Raw genomic sequence first — 18,443 nt, 5'->3', positions numbered from 1 at the left:
GAAATTCGGTCCCAAACTCAAGTCCTGCTGTTGTAGCCTACATCACAGCAGCAGTTGTGCAGTTCCTTTTCCATCTCTCTACTACCGTCGGTTTAGTAAATCGAAAAAAAAATAGTATCTGTTACGTTTCCCGTCTGGCCGCACTCAAGCTGCTACTGATCTCAAACATAACTAAAAGTCAATGATGACGCCCCATCTTAACACCATTGGTTCAGACAGCCATGGATAGTTGTATGTAAAAAAGCGCGTGAAGGGATTGGATAGTCTGCTTTTCCATCACAAATGGGGCTCTGTAGGATGGGCATGGCGTGCAGCTGCTGAGCATTTGAGCAAGAAATGGAAATACGTGCAACAGAAGGAACTGGCCCGGGCATCGGAGGGGAATACAGTTTTGCCAATGAAGAAATTATTAAATTAACCTATCGTTAAGATTTTTATACCGAGATGTTGCGTCTCACGCGGAAACGTTGGACTATATGCACTATAAGCATCCTTCTGATTTTCTACAAGACGAAAGAAATAACTAGAAGTGAAGAACACCAGGAAGCTCCACTCAATGGGTACGATACGTTCTTTTGCCATTATACGGCCAATAGAACACACACAGGTAGCCTATTATTCCACCATGCGGCAGTACCTCTCTAGTCTACCATAGACATCTCGAAGACAACCAATTTACTGTTTTTGTTTTTAAGAATTACTTTGTATCTATGTAATGTCTTGCTTGTAATGTCTTACTTTTACTTTTCTGTTATGGTCCAGTAAGTACATGGCAATTGTATTGAGATGGGTGCTTATTTTCCTTTGTTTGGACAGAACAGGCAATCACTGTCACATTGATATTTAGTCGCAATTGGCGGTATTAATAGTTAATTTTTTGCCAGGTGCGTGTTAGCTACATAATCACACATTAAATGTTGGTATGTGCATTTTTGTGGGGGAGTTTCGAAATTATCTCCCTCCCTGAATGTGCTTCTATGTCAATGAGACCGTGTCTCCTTCAAGAGCCGCCAGGCATACAAACTGGGGCTATATCTTAGTCAAAACCACATGGAAAAATTGGTCTCAGCGTACTGTTTTCTACATCCACAGGCCTACTAGCTATATACAATTTAAGAGACAGTACTTAAAGTTCAATAGTCAAGTAATTGCAAATTCTAAATAGCTGATTTGTTAAAATAGTTTGTAGCTACAATTAGAACACGTGAGATCCAAAGACTAGAATTTCTGTCCCGCGTCACACTTTCAAGGAACATCTAAAAGAGATCTTGTATGAACAAGTTGAATGAGATCCTCCAGAACATTCAAACTGATGTTCCAGTTGAGAGGTTCCCATGAATGAAATGCAGTATCAGTGTAAAAAGTTAGATTTTTTGCATTAGGTGCCAGTTGTGATGGTGACAATTGCTCAAACATTTGGTTGTTTTTGCACTAGGGGATGAAAGACAGGAAGGTGTTGAGGCATGTGTCTATGTATCTGTCTGGTAACAGTCAAAGTAGCATTTTGAGACTTAAGGCCTGTGGTTTCCCCTTTAGCACTCATCAGCATTTTAGCAAAGTAGGTAAAACAAACAGGAAGAAATCATTTTTAAGCAGAGTAGTTCTGGCTTGCATTATCTAGACATATGAAATTCTTCCATTACAATAATATAAATATATTTCACTTAAAGTAGTCCATACAATGTTTTAATCTAAAAGACAGTTTTATTCCGTCAGACGTTTAGCAAGTTTAATAAAGCAGAACAAGACCTCCAGTATTTGTGTTGTTCAGACAATGGGGTATTTCCTCTCATGAACTGTACACATCTGCTGAAGTACTTCACAAGAGATTTTTACCTAAAAATAATTATTGCTCACCAAATGTCTTCTGACATTTGCTATCAAGCTGCAGAAGCTATGGATCACATGTTTAATCTTTGTGATAACACTTAGAACAGACAGGCTGAGGCAGAGGCAAAGCATTGGTTGGCGTGTCGGGACAAGGATGAGGAGTTGAAGAAAAACACAAAAGTTAGGTTAATGGTGTCCATTAACAACTCCAACTACCAAATACATATGTTAAAAGTTTTGTTATACTGGGTGACTATGTAAGGAATTGAATTCCCCTCTCCAGAATGTTCATGTGAAAATTAAGCATTTGAATTACAACTGAGCATGCCAAGACTCCAAGTGTAGCTCAAACAAGGACAAAAGACCGCAAGACACCAGTGGAATAAAAGCAGTTGAAATCAACTGTGGCAGTCTTTTAAAGAATACACAAAAACAATTAAACGATGAAGCAGGACGAAAGATTCCACAGAACCAATTTTGACATAGAATGAGGGTACTACTCATTTGATGCTAGTAAATTCTGTCATAACCAATACCTTAATAATGATCATCAAACCATAAAAATTAATGGAATTAGATTGTTTGAGAAGTGCTTATTTTAGCACTACTAACGCATGTGAAATTGCATACAAAAATACGGTTATTGTTGAAAATGAGCTGTGTTGAACTTGCCTCAAGAGTTGCTTGGGACTGGACCGTTTATGTAATTTGTATTGAGTACACTTAAAAACGGTTTATATTTCAAAAAGGTCAAAGTGTTTCAGATAAGGTTTTGCTAAATAACACAGACTTGACAACTCTTCTTTTCTCCTCCCACAATTCTCAGGGAGAGTGAATTTAGCACTTTCAGACTGATGGTTAACGGCTCAGAGAAAGGCTTCAACAGGAGAGTGCCTTCCTTTCCCCAGCACTCCGTTGAAGGATGGCGAGTCAATTCATCGCTAGTCGTCATGATAAGGTGAGTATGCCCCTTTGGTGTAATTGATGTTGGATTTGAGTGGGTCGCATTGGCAAAGGTAAATGCCTTTTGTAGCAGGTTGGAGAGCAGTGTGTTCCCAACCCCATGGGCCTAAAATAACCCACCTCATTCATTAACCCTGTCTATAGCAATACTTGTCATAAACTGTACATAGCCGGGATCTCTTGAGGTGAGTGGGATGACACATTGCCAGGGTCAATTTAATACTTTTTTGCTTTCATATACACAATATTATGTAGATTAGGCACTGAACCACTGAAAGTACACATGTACAACCTTGACTAAACATAGGCTTTTTTGTTACATTTAATAATACATCAGCAAAATATTGAGACAAGTCAATGGGCTTGATTAAAACAATCGTGGGGGGGGTCTCACAAACCTATAAGCCATATGTTAATAGTGTGAAGAGTGAGTACCATTTGATGTAAATCACAAATGGAAAGTCACACTGGCATACTCCACAATACTTACATTTACATGTACATTTATTCATTTAGCAGACGCTTTTATCCAAAGCGACTTCCAAGAGAGAGCTTCACAAAGTGCATAGGTCACTGATAATAACAACAAGATAGCCCCACAGCATTGCGGGTAGTCAAAAACAAGAAGTACATATTGTGAACAACCAAAAAATAGTGCTAAAGGGAAGAAACCATAAGAGCATGTAGTTAAACAAGTTAAAAATTACACAACATTAATCTGTGTAAGTGCAGGTGTACCTGTAGGAAAGCAATAAAAATAGGATTAACTAGAAAAAGAATACAACAGTTTAAATCAGCTACCACTAACCAACAAGAGCAACAGTCTAAGCAAGAGTCATTGTGAACCTTGAGGAAACTAGCGTTGGGTTCAGCAAACCATTCCTAAGTACCATTGTACTCCCGGAACAAGTGTGTCTTGAGCCTTCTCTTGAAGGTGGAGAGACAGTCCGTGTCTCTGATGGAGGTGGGGAGTTGATTCCACCACTGGGGTGCCAGGCAGGAGAAGAGCTTGTGCTAGGACCGGGCGGTCTTGAGAGGTGGGACCACCAGGCGGTTGTCTGAAGAAGACCGTAGGTGGCGGGTGGGGGTGTAAGGCTGCAGGAGAGACTTGATGTAGTCGGGCGCAGTCCCGTTCACTGCTCGGAAGGTCAGTACCAGGGTCTTGAATCTGATGCGGGCCGTTATGGGTAGCCAGTGGAGGGAGATGAGGAGCGGGGTAACGTGGGAGCGTCTGGGTAGATTGTAGACCAGACGGGCCGCTGCGTTCTGAATCCTCTGAAGAGGGCGGGTTGCGCATGATGGGAGACCGGCGAGCAGCGAGTTGCAGTAGTCCAACTTGGAGAGGACAAGTGCTTGGACAAGCAGCTGGGTGGAGTGCTCAGACAGGTATCTCCTGATCTTCCGGATGTTGTAGAGGGTGAATCTACACGACCGGGAGACCGCAGCAATGTGGGCCGTGAGGGAGAGCTCGTCATCCATGGTAACCCCAAGGTTCCTGGCAGAGGATGAGGGGGTCACCGTCGCAGATTCCAGGGTGATTGAGAAGTCATGGGAGATGGAGGGTTTGGCCGGGATGATGAGAAGTTCCGTTTTGGCAAGGTTCAGCTGGAGGTGGTGCTCAGTCATCCAGGCGGAGATGTCTGCGAGGCAGGCCTCAATCCTAGCTGAGATCCCCGGATCGGTCGGAGGGAATGACAGGTACAGCTGCGTGTCGTCAGCGTAGCAGTGGTAGGAGAAGCCATGGGAGGTGATGATTGGTCCAAGTGAGGTGGTGTACAGAGAGAAGAGGAGGGGACCAAGGACGGAGCCCTGTGGGACACCAGTGGAGAGCTGGAGGGGCCTGACAGTTTGCCTCCCCAGGAGACCTGGTAGGATCTTCCCGACAGGTAGGATGAGATCCACTGGAGTGCAGTGCCAGTGATGCCCATCTCAGAAAGTCTGGAGAGCAGGATCTGGTGGTTAACCGTATCAAACGCCGCAGAAAGGTCCAGCAGAATGATGACGGATGACCTGGAAGCCGCTCTGGCAGACTGGAGGGCAGTGGTGACTGAAAGGAGGGCAGTCTCTGTGGAGTGGCCGGTCTTGAAGCCCGATTGGTTGGGGTCGAGCAGGTTGTTCTGAGAAAGGAAGTTAGACAGTTGGTTAGATACAACACGTTCAATTGTTTTAGAAAAGAAGGGCAACAATGATACCGGTCTGTAGTTCTGGAGGACGGCAGGGTTAAGGGAGGGTTTTTTGAGTAAAGGGGTAACTCTGGCCTGTTTGAAGGCAGAGGGGAAGGTGCCAGAGGTAAGAGGAGTTTAGAACATGGAGCAGAAAAGTTATGATAGAGGGGGAGATGGTTTGAAAGAGAGGGGAGGGGACAGGATCAAGGGGACAGGAGGTGGGGCGATGAGAGAGAATGAGGTCAGAGAGCTCTGCCTCGGACAGGGGAGAGAAGGAGTTTAGACATTTAGTTGGGTCAGTAATGGAGGGTGAGGGGGTAGGAAGGGTGGGTTTAGGGAACCGACTGCTAATGTCGGCGACTTTTTTCTCAAAGAAGGAGGAGAAGTCGTCTGCTGTCAGGGTGGAGGGAGGGGGTGGGGGAGGTGGGTTAAGAAGGGTGGAGAAGGTAGAGAAAAGTTTGTGGGGGTTTGAAGCGGAGTTAAATTTGTTAAGGAAGTAGAGGGTTTTGGCACCAGTTATGTGAGAAGAGAAGGATTTGAGGAGGGAGTGATACTTATCAAGGTCCAGACCGTCTTTGGACTTGCGCCATCTCCTCTCAGCTGCTCGAAGGGTGGACCGTTCTTCACGAATAACATCCGTAAGCCACGGGCAGGGGGGAGAAGATCGTGCAGGCCTGGTAGACAGGGGACAGAGAGAGTCAAGTGATGCAGTTAAAGTGGTTTGCAAGGTGTCGGTGGCAGTGTTAGTGGGGTGGGACGAGAACTCGTCAATGGGAGGGAGGGAGGATGTTACAATAGAGGAGAAGTGGGAGGGGGATAGGGAGCGGAGGTTGCGCCGGAAAGTTACGGGGGGAGGGGAGAGAGGAGGGGTTGGAGGGAGAGAGACAGAGAATTGGATAAAGTAGTGATCAGAGATGTGCAGTGGGGTTACAGAGGTTAAGTCAGTGATACAGTTACGTGTCAGGACGAGGTCTAGCTGTTTGCCTGCCTTGTGGGTCGCCGGTGTGCTCAGCAGCGTCAGGTCGAAGGAGGTCAGGAGAGACAAGAAGTCGACAGCCTGCGTTCCTTGGAGGTGGATGTTGAAGTCCCCCAGGACTATCAGGGGGGTTCCATCATCCGGGAGGACGCTGAGGAGCATGTCCAGCTCCTCCACAAAGTCGGCTAGCGGTCCTGGTGGGCGATAAAGAACAATTAAGCATGCTTTGATAGGATTAGTTAGCATCACATAATGGTGTTCAAATTATTTGGCAGTAACAGAGAGTGGTGTGGATGTGTATTTAATATGTGGGGAAAGAAGCAAGCCTGTCCCACCACCCCGCCCGGTTGAGCGGGGTGAGTGAGTGAAGGAGTGGTTGACGGAGAGAGCAGCTGGAGTTGCAGTGTTCTCTGGGCGGATCCATGTCTCAGTCAGTGCAAGGGCATGAAGAGAAGCATGGGATGCAAACGCCGGGATGAAGTCTGCCTTGTTCACAGCAGACTGGCAGTTCCAGAGCCCTAAGGAAAGAGTGGGGGCAGGTGGAGAAGAACTGGATAGGTAGTGAAGGTTAGAAGTTGACCGAATATACTTTGTGACATATCTACGTCTACGGGTAGTGTAATGAACAGGAATGCTAAGGAAACACAAGCTAGCTATGAACAGATACTAGGTAGAATATAATCTAAATATGAATATAAATAGGTTGATACTTATCAGAAGAGGTGATCCGCCTCGTCGGCCTTCCTCGGTGGACTCCGCAGGTAGACTCCTTTGTCTTTGTTCGACTGAGTCTTCGTGCGACAAGGCTGGCAGACGAGGCTGCCTCTGTAATGCTAACCGCCTTAAATATGCTAATGCACAGATACAACGCCCCCAATTACTGCCAAACAAAAGAATACCCTGAGTACCCTGAAACCAAAAATGACTCACTGGGTAGCTACTCCTTGACCAGTTTCAACTGGTTATCTAACTGCTGACCCTTCGGCTCTGCCCAAGAGACTAACTTTTAGCTAAACTCAATAATATACTAGTCTTGATCACTCGCAGTCAGTGCGGCGCTCTCGAAGTTCTCTTCAGAATGACGCTATACGCTCTCAGCTGATTCCAGGCGGCTTCGGCTTTAAACCAAATTCTACAACGCCCCCAATTACTGCCAAACAAAAGAATACCCTGAGTACCCTGAAACCGAAAATGACTCACTGGCTAGCTACTCCTTGACAAATTTCAACTGGTTATCTAACTGCTGACCCTTCGGCTCTGCCCAAGAGACTAACTTTTAGCTAAACTCAATAATATACTAGTCTTGATCACTCGCAGTCAGTGCAGCGCTCTCGAAGTTCTCTTCAGTATGACGCTATACGCTCTCAGCTGATTCCAGGCGGCTTCGGCTTTAAACCAAATTCTACAACGCCCCCAATTACTGCCAAACAAAAGAATACCCTGAGTACCCTGAAACCGAAAATGACTCACTGGCTAGCTACTCCTTGACAAATTTCAACTGGTTATCTAACTGCTGACCCTTCGGCTCTGCCCAAGAGACTAACTTTTAGCTAAACTCAATAATATACTAGTCTTGATCACTCGCAGTCAGTGCGGCGCTCTCGAAGTTCTCTTCAGTATGACGCTATACGCTCTCAGCTGATTCCAGGCGACTTCGGCTTTTAAACCAAATTCTACAACGCCCCCAATTACTGCCAAACAAAAGAATATCCTGAGTACCCTGAAACCGAAAATGACTCACTGGCTAGCTACTCCTTGACCAGTTTCAACTGGTTATCTAACTGCTGACCCTTCTGCTCTGCCCAAGAGACTAACTTTTAGCTAAACTCAATAATATACTAGTCTTGATCACTCGCAGTCAATGCAGCGCTCTCGAAGTTCTCTTCAGTATGACGCTATACGCTCTCAGCTGATTCCAGGCAACTTCGGCTTTTAAACCAAATTCTACAACGCCCCCAATTACTGCCAAACAAAAGAATATCCTGAGTACCCTGAAACCGAAAATGACTCACTGGCTAGCTACTCCTTGACCAGTTTCAACTGGTTATCTAACTACTGACCCTTCTGCTCTGCCCAAGAGACTAACTTTTAGCTAAACTCAATAATATACTAGTCTTGATTACTCGCAGTCAATGCAGCGCTCTCGAAGTTCTATTCAGTATGACGCTATACGCTCTACTTCTAAATCAAAGTGCAATTCATAATTTTCACTTCAGCCCAAAGATATAGTTCCTCTGTTTCTCTCGATCCTGTCCAATTACACAGACAAGTGTGTGTCTCTGGTGAGGTCACTCCACTGACCTCTATCAGGGACACACCTAATAGGGTCTTGACATTACAGCTCATACTGGTGTGCCTCGTTTTGTAGTGAGGAGACTTCATTTTTGGTTGAGGAAATGTGCTCTGTATGCTAAGAATAGCAGCCTGCCCCTTCGTTCCTCTCTTGTCTAGGGAATTTTCTAAGTAGGGCTGCAGTATAATACTCCTTGGAGAAAGATGTCAGAATGCTCAAACAGCCAAACGTCATTACACAAACCTTTTGCTAATTTAGCCTTTTCAGGAATTTGTTTTGATGCAGTTTTGTTTGTCATACTGACAGAACCAATACAAAAATTGCTATTTGACTCACTTTGAGTAATGTACGCGACATGGTGAAGCACTGATACAGCATTTATTCTGTTTCAAATACCATGGCGACAGGTTCTTTGAATAATCAGTGTAATCTCGCTTTAGACTTCTGCTTAGCATTGATGCTGCAAATGTTGTTTTTCTCAGCGTATTTGAATGTTTTAACAGGAGAGTTTGAATGAAACTAATTACTATTAAATTTGACTGCAGATTTAGAATCCAATGTGTTAGCATTTTGAGAAAGGATGAGAGGTTCTATCAATCCTGCATCAAAAAGACTTTCAAATCCTCTTCTTCTTCTGAGCACTAGAAACAATTGTCTTTACTTTCCTTTAAAAGTTCTCAGGGCTCAAAAATTAACATATACTAAAGGGATTTTACTCTAAACAAGCTACAATGCTTAAAGTGCCCCCATATTTTTATATTTTGTTGTTGTAAACAAAATGTATTATACATGTTTATTTTTTTCTTTATTAAGATACACCTCATAATGATGACTTGAAAATATGTTTTAATCTGTAAATATAAAATGTATTTAGGTATTCAAACCCTCTTGTCAGTACTTTGTAAAAGCACTATGCCTCTTCCACCTGCACATTTGGTTTTGGGAAGTTTCAGTTCCGGAATCAAGATTACATAGGGGACCATTGCTAAACTCCGATCTTCAGGGGCCTCATGTATAAACGTTGCGTACGCACAAAAAGCTTGCGTACGCTGGTTTTCACGCACACTTTGTGATGTATAAAGATTTACTTGAGGTGAGAATGTTCGGGCCGTCACGGAAAATTTTGAGCAGACGTGAGAATGTGCGGACCGTCCTCAAAGTCTTGTCTGGCTCTGTAACATGGCGTATTCTAACTGAAAAGTGGCAAAACTCACCAAACATTACAAAATAAAGTTTCCACTACTACGTTTATGATGTTGACTATTCAAAAAACATAAAAATAAATGTTTGATCATTAACGTGGATGATCACATCAAAATGCCAAAACCCAAAACGGGAAATGCTATATAGCCTTCTGTTTAATCCGCCACCCCTTAATAACTTCTGTTAAACTTGAGGGTATCAAACGAAAGACAAAATCACTTAGGAAATGCATGTCACCCTAACCCTATAGCTGCCATGCTGTTACGATGTGCCACCACTTGTTTCTTCATTTAAAGCAGAGGTCTTCAACCCTGGTCTTCAGGGACCCCCTGTCCTGCAAGTTTGAGATGTTTCCCTGCTCCAACATACCCGATTCAAATGAATGGGTCGTTATCAAATCAAATCAAATCAAATTTATTTGTATAGCCCTTTTTACACGCAAGCATGTCACAGAGGGCTTCACATGCGCCCATAGAACTGCCCCTCAACCAACCTAAACCCTCAAGGAAGACAAGGAAAAACTCCCAGAAAAACTCCCACCGGGAGAAAAAATGGAAGAAACCTTGGGAGGAGCAATTCAGAGAGGGATCCCCTCCTCCAGAGACGGTTGGTAAGAGAGAGGAGCAGAACACAAGCTAAACATAGTCATACAGTGTCAATGGGTTTTGAAACACCAAAATCCATTGTTCGGCTTTATAGACGTTGGATGGGACCGGGAAACTCGCTGTTGGCCGTCATGGAGACTGGATTCCGGGTGACGACCTGGTTCAGCGTTGGCAGACCGACGACCAAGCAGGTCCTGACAGCTCAAACCCCCCACACCACAGGGAATGTGTGGGGGGGGGGGACAGAGAGGAGAGCAGGGATTAGAGAATGCCAGGAGCAGCTAACAGTTACAGTCAAAATAGAATGAGATCCCCACCGGTCAAGTTTGGACTAGTGCAGCAATTTAACAGAGCAAAAAGGGTATTTGATGCAGCCCCACACACCAAAACAACGACAGCCCCCCTCAGTTGGAACATGAAATCTGTTCCAGGGGAAAGAACTCTAAAGTAGGTTATACTTATACGAATAAGGATGAAAACAGCCAGTCCCCCGTTATGAGGACCAGGGTTGAAAACCTCTGATTTAAAGTTTTACATCAGACCATTTTTTCTTAATTTCTGCCATGGTCTGGTTCTCTGAACCCACTGCATTTATGGCCCTATAATAATAATAACTGTATTTGTAATGCACTTTACATTTAGCTAAATCTCAAAGTGCTACTGGTTAAAAACAAGAAAGGGCGCAAATAGTAACAGTTTTCCACTCCGCCGTAGACTTTCTTTTGTCGCTAATACCTGATGACAGGCCGCCAAACAGGACACATTTTCTCGCCTCCACTTCTGTTGTCAGAACCTCGATCTCAGTCACTGTGTTTCTTCGAATAAACGCTGCGTCCCTTATTAAATAACGTTCATTTTTGGTGCAGCGTTTATTCGAGGGCAGTTTTTATTCGAAGAAATAAGGTAATTCAGACAAAGAAATTGACTCAGGAGCGCATTTATAGTCCATCTGCATATTTATTTATGGTAAGAGGCAAGGCGGGGTCAATGACTCGTTCACGTGCAGTCAATCCCACATTGATTGTGATTTATAAAGGAAAGGTGCGCGGGATCTGGCGAACGACCGGTTTTATACATGTGAATATTTCTGTGCGTAGGTACATTTTTATCTTCTGGTTGACACATGACATGTCCATGACAGCTATCCGATGTCATTTCTGCTGCTGTGTCAGCTCATCTGTTGATTGTGTGCTGATACATCAGAGATTTGCTCTCCTCAGCATGGGCGGAGTGGCTTCTGTGGCTTCAGCCCTGAGGGGCCTCATTTACTAACAGGATTGCGCCCATTGCAGGCGCAAATAAGCAATTTCTCCCGTCTTTTAACGGCGCTCTAATTGACACTAAAGGGCGGAGTAAGGCACTGATTGCCCGACGAGTATCTGGTTTGATAAATACCACGCAAAATGCGGAAATACACCGTGCGCTATTTACGGTTGGGCAAAGGCACAGATTAAGCTGCGGTCACGATGTTAGTAAATGAGGCCCTGAATGTTTTCTCAAAAGCTCCGGAATATTTTGGGTGAAAATGAGCGTTGTCATTTTCAGCAAAAAAATGTGTCCAAGGTAATGTTTATTTTACATAAAGCTCAATAAACGATTTTGTGCAAAAAGTAATGTCAAAATATGATCTTTGCGCTTACCGCACTCACATTAATTGTGGAATTCTATATCTAGTATCACGTCCTAGGTTGGGGCTAAGCCCCGAATGTTTAAACGTCTGGCTCTGCGCCTTCTCCTCGGTTTGATGAGTTTTGTTGCTGGGAGACACTATAGGGCTTTGACTGGACTACACAACAAGATTGAGAGGGTTGTCTCAAAACTACTCTGTTATCTCGGCTGTGTGCATCAGATTTTTGTCATGCTGACAGTTTAATCTTTTGAGGTTTGAGGTGTTTTGGAACAGGTTTTCTTCAATGATTTCTCTATATTTAGCTCCACTAATAACGTATTCAATCCTGACCAGTACCTGCCACTGAGAAACATACCCACATGTGCCTCACAATAGGGATGGTATTGACCAGCTGATAAAAGGTACCTGGGTTCTGGTAGGCGTAACGCTTGACTTTCATGCCAGTGAGTGCCACATGTGTACGTTTCCTTTGATCATCTTTGAAATGTCTCTAGGACAAGTAACTGAGCTCAACTTGGAGTGTCATAGCAAAGGCTCTGAAAACCTTTTCTTTTTTCATGTGCCGTTATAAGGTATTGTATGTAGATTGATCTAAATATTTAAATTAGATTTACCACAAACTAAATGTGAAAAGCAAGACTTGAATAGCCTACTTTAAGGGTATAATGTATAATGAATAAACATAGTTTAGCTGTTAAATGTGGAATATTTTGTTAAGATATGCATTACAGGGTTTCCCGCAGCACTTTGCAGTCAAGGCGGCCGCCTTGACAACACGCGCCTGCCACTTTAAATACGTTGTAAACATCTTGTATTTATCCGCCGTATTACTCTATCCAGTTCTCTCCCTTTCATTCCAACGGCAGTCTCCCTTCTCTGCAGAACTTTGTTTTTTGACCCTAACTATTACCCCACCCCCCCCCACCCGGTCCGCCAGCAAACCTCACCCTACCACCTTGACTAACATTTTCTGTGGGAAACCCTGCATTGGTAAAACATGAAGATCAAAAGATGTAGAAGATAACTCTGGTCACGAATCTGCTTTTTGTGCAATTTTTACAGGAAGGATATTCTTCGTTTCCTGGATGCAGAGAGGGATGTTTCTGTAGTGAAGAGCAGTTTCAAACCTGGGGACACCATACATTATGTCCTTGACAGACGTCGGACGCTGAACGTCTCACAAACACTGCACAGCTTGCTACCCGAAGTCTCACCGCTCAAAAACAAGCGATTTAATACTTGTGCCGTGGTAGGCAACTCTGGTGTTCTTCTCAACAGCAGTTGCGGGAAGGAAATTGACAGCCATGATTTTGTCATACGGTACTTCTTCTTTTTCAACTATTACTGTATTTAGTTGCTGTATTTACGTTTAGTGATTTTATCAGACTTTTATTCAGACCAACATACAAATAGAGCATATAGAAATTACGGCAGAAAATCAAGGTTCAGAAGTGCATAGCTCTCAAAGTATTTTGGTGTTCAGAGTCAAGGATTGATATCCAGGCACAGTGCAAAGTAACTACGTCACAGCTACCAGGCGTTGTGCAACAATAATAAGAATAATATTTCAACTACAATATTACATAGTTCAGTGCAGAATTGGTTTGGTTGTAATCTTAAGTGCTACACAATTTTATGGGTTTATGTCTCTTACAAAGGTGTTACAACAGGATCTCAAATATAAATGTCATAATGTTCATTCGTTGAACAAATGTAAAGCAGAATCACAACTGTTATGAACCACACACCAAAAGTCAGTGGCAGGAAGTTTAAGTCCAAATCTTTTATTGTCAGATGCACAGAACAACACAAGGTCAGACTGGGGACTGAAATTCTTAGGACAAGACATCGCAAAGCAGCTGGCCATAACACGACATACAAGTACTCAGAAAATAGGTTACACCTATGATGAGCTAAAACATAATATAATAGACCTCCTAAATGTACAAAATATGCTCAACCTCTAATACACATAATAACCTATACTAATCTAAAGACAAGTAGGGTACAATTAGTGCAATATTGCTGATAGTGCAACCGGTAGCTGTAAGTGACTAGTGTGAGTGTCGACAGTGTATCAATGTCCATATCTATGTCCCATTCAGAAGCCTGACGGCCCTTAGAAAGAAACTGTAGTCTTTTGCGTGTCCGAGACCGAATGGAAGGAAAGCAATGGATAATTGTAGATTTAATGGGTTAATCGGTCACGGATAAAAAAGACGTTCTTCATGTATGCAATTTTACTATATTTATGTTGAAGTAACTTTGTAGACTCACTGTAAATTGAGTTTGCTTACTTGCTATGAGATGCAGCAAAGGTTTCAAGATTATGCTGTACACCCTAGTAATTGGCAGCTTTTTGCTTTCTTGCCATTTCCCTATAATCCTTTTAATCTATCTCTTCTGCCTGCTCAACTGGCTTTAGATGCAACCTTGCGCCGTTGACTGAGTATGCTGACGACGTGGGCGTGAGGTCTGATTTCACCACTATGAATCCATCGGTCATCCAGCGGGCCTATGGTGGCCTGAAGAATGTCAGTGATGCTGAACGCTTCGTCCAGCGCCTGGGGATGCTTAACAACAGTGTTCTCTGGATTCCCGCCTTCATGGTGAAGGGCGGTGAGAAGCATGTGGAGTGCGTCAATGAGCTTATCGTCAAGCGCAAGCTGAGGGTGAAGACGGCTTACCCGTCCCTCAGACTGGTACATGCAGTCCGCGGGTGAGTTCTGAGGTGTGCATGTTACTTCACAGTACTGTGTACACGTATGAAAAAATCCTATGGATTTGAAAACATACGTACACTATCAATACCCAAACAAGGTTGGTTCTAGAGCACAGTATGAAAGTGGCATAAAGACTTTCTAAACAGCGTTTATATCAAGTTGAAAAACTACGAACATGACCTCTGTTTTGTTCATGTAAAGAAACATTTTGCACAACCCTGCAAATAAAGTATGAACACTCAAAGGGAGTGTTATGGAGAGTCAAACCAATGTGCATACATACTGAATTTGGGGTAGCCAGGGGAGAGGGTTATTGCACTCCAATCAAATGGGTAGGAGTTTGTGCGTGGAGGGTCACTAGCTACCTGCTGTGTTCCTCCACAATGGCACCAGCCCAGCATGGGAGAGAGGACAACCCTGTGATTATATCTCCCGCATTTAGCCAGCTGTTCCCTGTGCTTGCCCAATGTGCACCATTTCTGTTGGAGTACGCTCACACAAGTTTAGCAGTATACATAAAGTATACAAAATTCCTCTGAAGAAGCTAGTATGAAAATATAAAATAACGTTAAGAGATGGTAATGTCTTTCAAATGAGTCTATACTTACATAATGTATTGTACTGTTGATCTGGGATCAGCTGTATAAATGAGATTACATGGGGGGATGAGGGCTGATCCTAGCACTCGTGCTGTGATAGTCCAAGTCATCAAAGACCCTGACTTTGAATTGCTGTCATGATTGTACTGAACACAGATTGAGCATGATGTCATGATCATTTTGGAGGTTGCTTCTAATATAGCCTACATTTAGCTCAAGAATTGTTTTGATTGATTAGTTCATTGGCATTAGTTAATCTTTAGCCCAGCTATGGCACCCTTGGGCACTGGTCTGTCTTTCCCGGGCACCTTCAATGTCCTTGTTGGTTGCCATAGCAGCCAATCACCATGCTTTTTCAATAACATTTAACTGCCTCCCAGCCACAGTGCTAAATATAGTTTGGTTGAAGTGTGATATGGCTTGCAGGTTTACAGTCACTATATATACACATCTTTATTTCCCTGTTTTTTGGGATTTCCCATTACATAACTAAATGTTCTTTCATAGTAACGTGCACAGGAAATAAGTGTATTCCATGTTGGTGTAAGTCCCCCTCAACTAGTCTCGTCACCATCTGAATACTATCGTTCTTTAATTAATGAATTGCTATGAGGCTCACTTAAATTTTCCATTTGTTCTTGATGTCAGTCCTCAGAGAACACAGAATATCAGCCTTAAACTTGAATCTAAACCTTGAGCACAAAAAACTGTCCATTGAATTGCCAGTCTGATTTTCTGTTCCATCCCAAAATAAGACCCTCCGTATTATCCACATGTGATTTTGTTGTTTTGTTTTATTGCCACTACAAATCAGGGGTGTTGGTTTTTATTATACATTCACTTCATTTAACATCCAATTTTTGAAAACGGCATCCTAAGTAGTTAGAAAAAAGCAACAAACAAAAAAAAACACGCCCCTGCAACTAATAAGTTGATGGATGAATGTACTACGTACATACTTTGTATGATAGTGTGCATGTGTGTGTATGCATTTTGTATTGTTGAGCGTATCTTGTGAAACCTCTGCAAAGCATAACTATTCGTTCTTGTTTTCTAGGTACTGGTTGACTAATAAGATCAATATAAAACGACCCAGTACTGGACTGTTAATGTACACATTGGCCACTCGCTTCTGCAATGAGATTCACCTATACGGATTTTGGCCTTTTCCAAGGGACGCAAATGGAAATATGGTGAAGTACCACTACTACGATATGCTGAAATATCGATACTTCTCCAATGCAGGTCCTCACAGGATGCCTCTTGAGTTCAAAACACTGAAAATGCTACACAGCAAAGGCGCCCTGAAGTTAACAACTTCTAAGTGCACACCTTAAAGTGCTCAGACTTCATGTAAAAAAAAAAGTGAGTGTGCCTTTTTAATGAACAATGCTAAGGTACTTAACAGAATGTAATTGGGTTTGTTCAGAATGTGTGAATGTCTGGTTTGGTATTATAAGATTTAAACCAGGAAACCAACCACTTAAAGTTAAGTGTTAAGAGTTATTAAATTGATCACACCTATTAATTCATGGGTCATCTCAGTAGGTGTCTAAGAGACAGCATATGACTAAGTTTGTTCAGTTATTACCTTTTGGATTTGGGGACAAAAAAACGTGCCCACAAATGTAATTCCAAAGATGGATTGCGTTGTTCTTCTTGAACTGGAAACATAGGATTTAGAAGCATCAGGGCAATTCTTTTTTCTTTTTTTTTGTCTAAATGTCATCTTAAATTTTAAACATGGATACAGTTTGTAAGTCATGGCTCTTTCACATGTGTGATTGCCTGGACACACCTTTTCAAAAAACTCCAATGTTAAACTTAACTGAATGTATATTTGCCCAAACCTTTGGGATGAATTGTCATATGTAGCAATTGCAAATCATAAAGTTATACCTTATTAGGAAAATAATACATATCTGAAACATACCGTATTGCTTCAATTTAAACGCTGCAGCGTTTATAAAAATGTTTATTTTTGGTGCTGCGTTTATTCGAGGGCGGCATTTAATTAGTTAGAGAGATTTAGTGAATTGTAGCTGCAGTGCAGCCATAGACAAACAGAGAATAGACAAGGTAATACCCAAAGCCAAGTGTAAAATGGAAGCCGCGATTGTGTCTATAGCCTACTGTGTCGAAATCTGAAGCAGCATGTTGAAACGTTCTTACATTTTAGCTTTCAAACAGAAAGCTGTGCAGAAAGCACTTACCAACAGCAACAGATCTGTAGCACGCAAACTTGGGGTTGATGAAAGGCAAATTAGCAAGTGTCAAATTCAATTTTATATTGTACACTTGTGATTTACCTGTGTAATAAATAGGCTACTGTGTTTTAATTTAATCAATTAAATAACCGTTTTCTGTTTGTTTTTTGGTGCGCCTATTAATCGACGGCGGTGTTTATTACACAATGTTCATTTTTGGTGCTGCATTTATTTGAGGGCGGCGTTTATTTGAGGGCGGCGTGGAAGAAATACGGTACTTCCATGTCAGTCATATTTCACACAGAAGCACCCATTAAGGGTTTGATACAATGTTTGGACTAGTGTATGCTCATTACGAATTAAATGCAGTGTGTGTGTGTAAGACATTTACAGATTTCTTGAATCGGCTTGAATGTAATGCATTTGTCCTCCTAACGTTGATTCAAATTAATGTTTGATAGCCTATGTTCTCTTGAAGAGCTGAGTATGCTCTTCAATTCTTATTGCCTGCCAAGTTTTAACAGATTCAGGAATATAATTAATTTTACAAATCTGGTTGCTAGCACCTGAGATTGATTATGTCCGGGCCCTAGTGCATTATGAAGGCAGTGCACTTCTGCTAAGTAATGGCAAGAATTTCTGAAAATAAAGTTAGTTTTACAATTTGTACATTTGATCTAATTGGATATATGTCTACATTTTTTTTATTGTAATATAGGCCATAGAATGTGAAAATGTAAATACATGGTATTGAATATGAAATCCAATATGAATGTTGATTAATTACTGTAGGCAATTAAAACAATGTGACCTATATTTGATTTGAATACATTCTCTCATTGAACAGCGGCTCTTGTGTATCTCACTTCTTAATTTATTGAATCACCAAAGGTCGCAGATGGACATAAAAGCCTTATTTATTTTTCCTGTAAGAAATATGGAGGTTTGTTTTCATATTCTTCAATTGTTTTTAATTGTTCAAACGTTTGTGTTTTATACACTGACGATTTTTTCTAGCGATATGTAAGCGCTGTCCTTTAGTGTCAGTCGTTACAGATGTTGAATGTGGAGTTTTCATTAAGAAATTTATACCAATTACTTTGCAAACTTTACAGCTTATTATTTTCACTTTCTTTTTGTACAATGTAAAATTTCTTTTTGTGAAAGGTTGTTTTAGAAAAACATAATAAAGTTTGTATATTGTAAACTTTTGCGCAAAGAACATTTGCCTGTGAAATAATGACAGTGA

At 42.1% G+C, this 18,443-nt stretch overlaps 1 protein-coding gene across 2 annotated transcripts; it reads left to right on the top strand.

Moving 5' to 3' along the window:
- The first annotated feature begins 290 nt into the window (after positions 1-290).
- On the top strand, positions 291-18,401 carry st8sia4 (ST8 alpha-N-acetyl-neuraminide alpha-2,8-sialyltransferase 4). 2 transcript variants are annotated; one of them, XM_047050374.1, is made up of 5 exons: positions 291-560; positions 2,657-2,788; positions 12,728-12,985; positions 14,091-14,384; positions 16,045-18,401. In XM_047050374.1, exons 1-5 carry the CDS (start codon positions 445-447, stop codon positions 16,322-16,324), a joined length of 1,080 nt encoding a protein of 359 aa, XP_046906330.1. In that variant the 5' UTR covers positions 291-444; the 3' UTR covers positions 16,325-18,401. The 2 variants fall into 2 exon arrangements, with proteins under 2 accessions (XP_046906330.1, XP_046906331.1); XM_047050375.1 differs by having other exon boundaries at positions 293-560; positions 14,091-14,396; positions 16,045-16,120.
- The last annotated feature ends 42 nt before the right edge of the window (positions 18,402-18,443 follow it).

Source organism: Hypomesus transpacificus, unplaced genomic scaffold (genome assembly GCF_021917145.1).
Source record: "Hypomesus transpacificus isolate Combined female unplaced genomic scaffold, fHypTra1 scaffold_111, whole genome shotgun sequence".
Classification (NCBI taxonomy): Eukaryota; Metazoa; Chordata; class Actinopteri; order Osmeriformes; family Osmeridae; genus Hypomesus; species Hypomesus transpacificus.
This window is presented reverse-complemented; position numbering and strand designations above follow the sequence as displayed.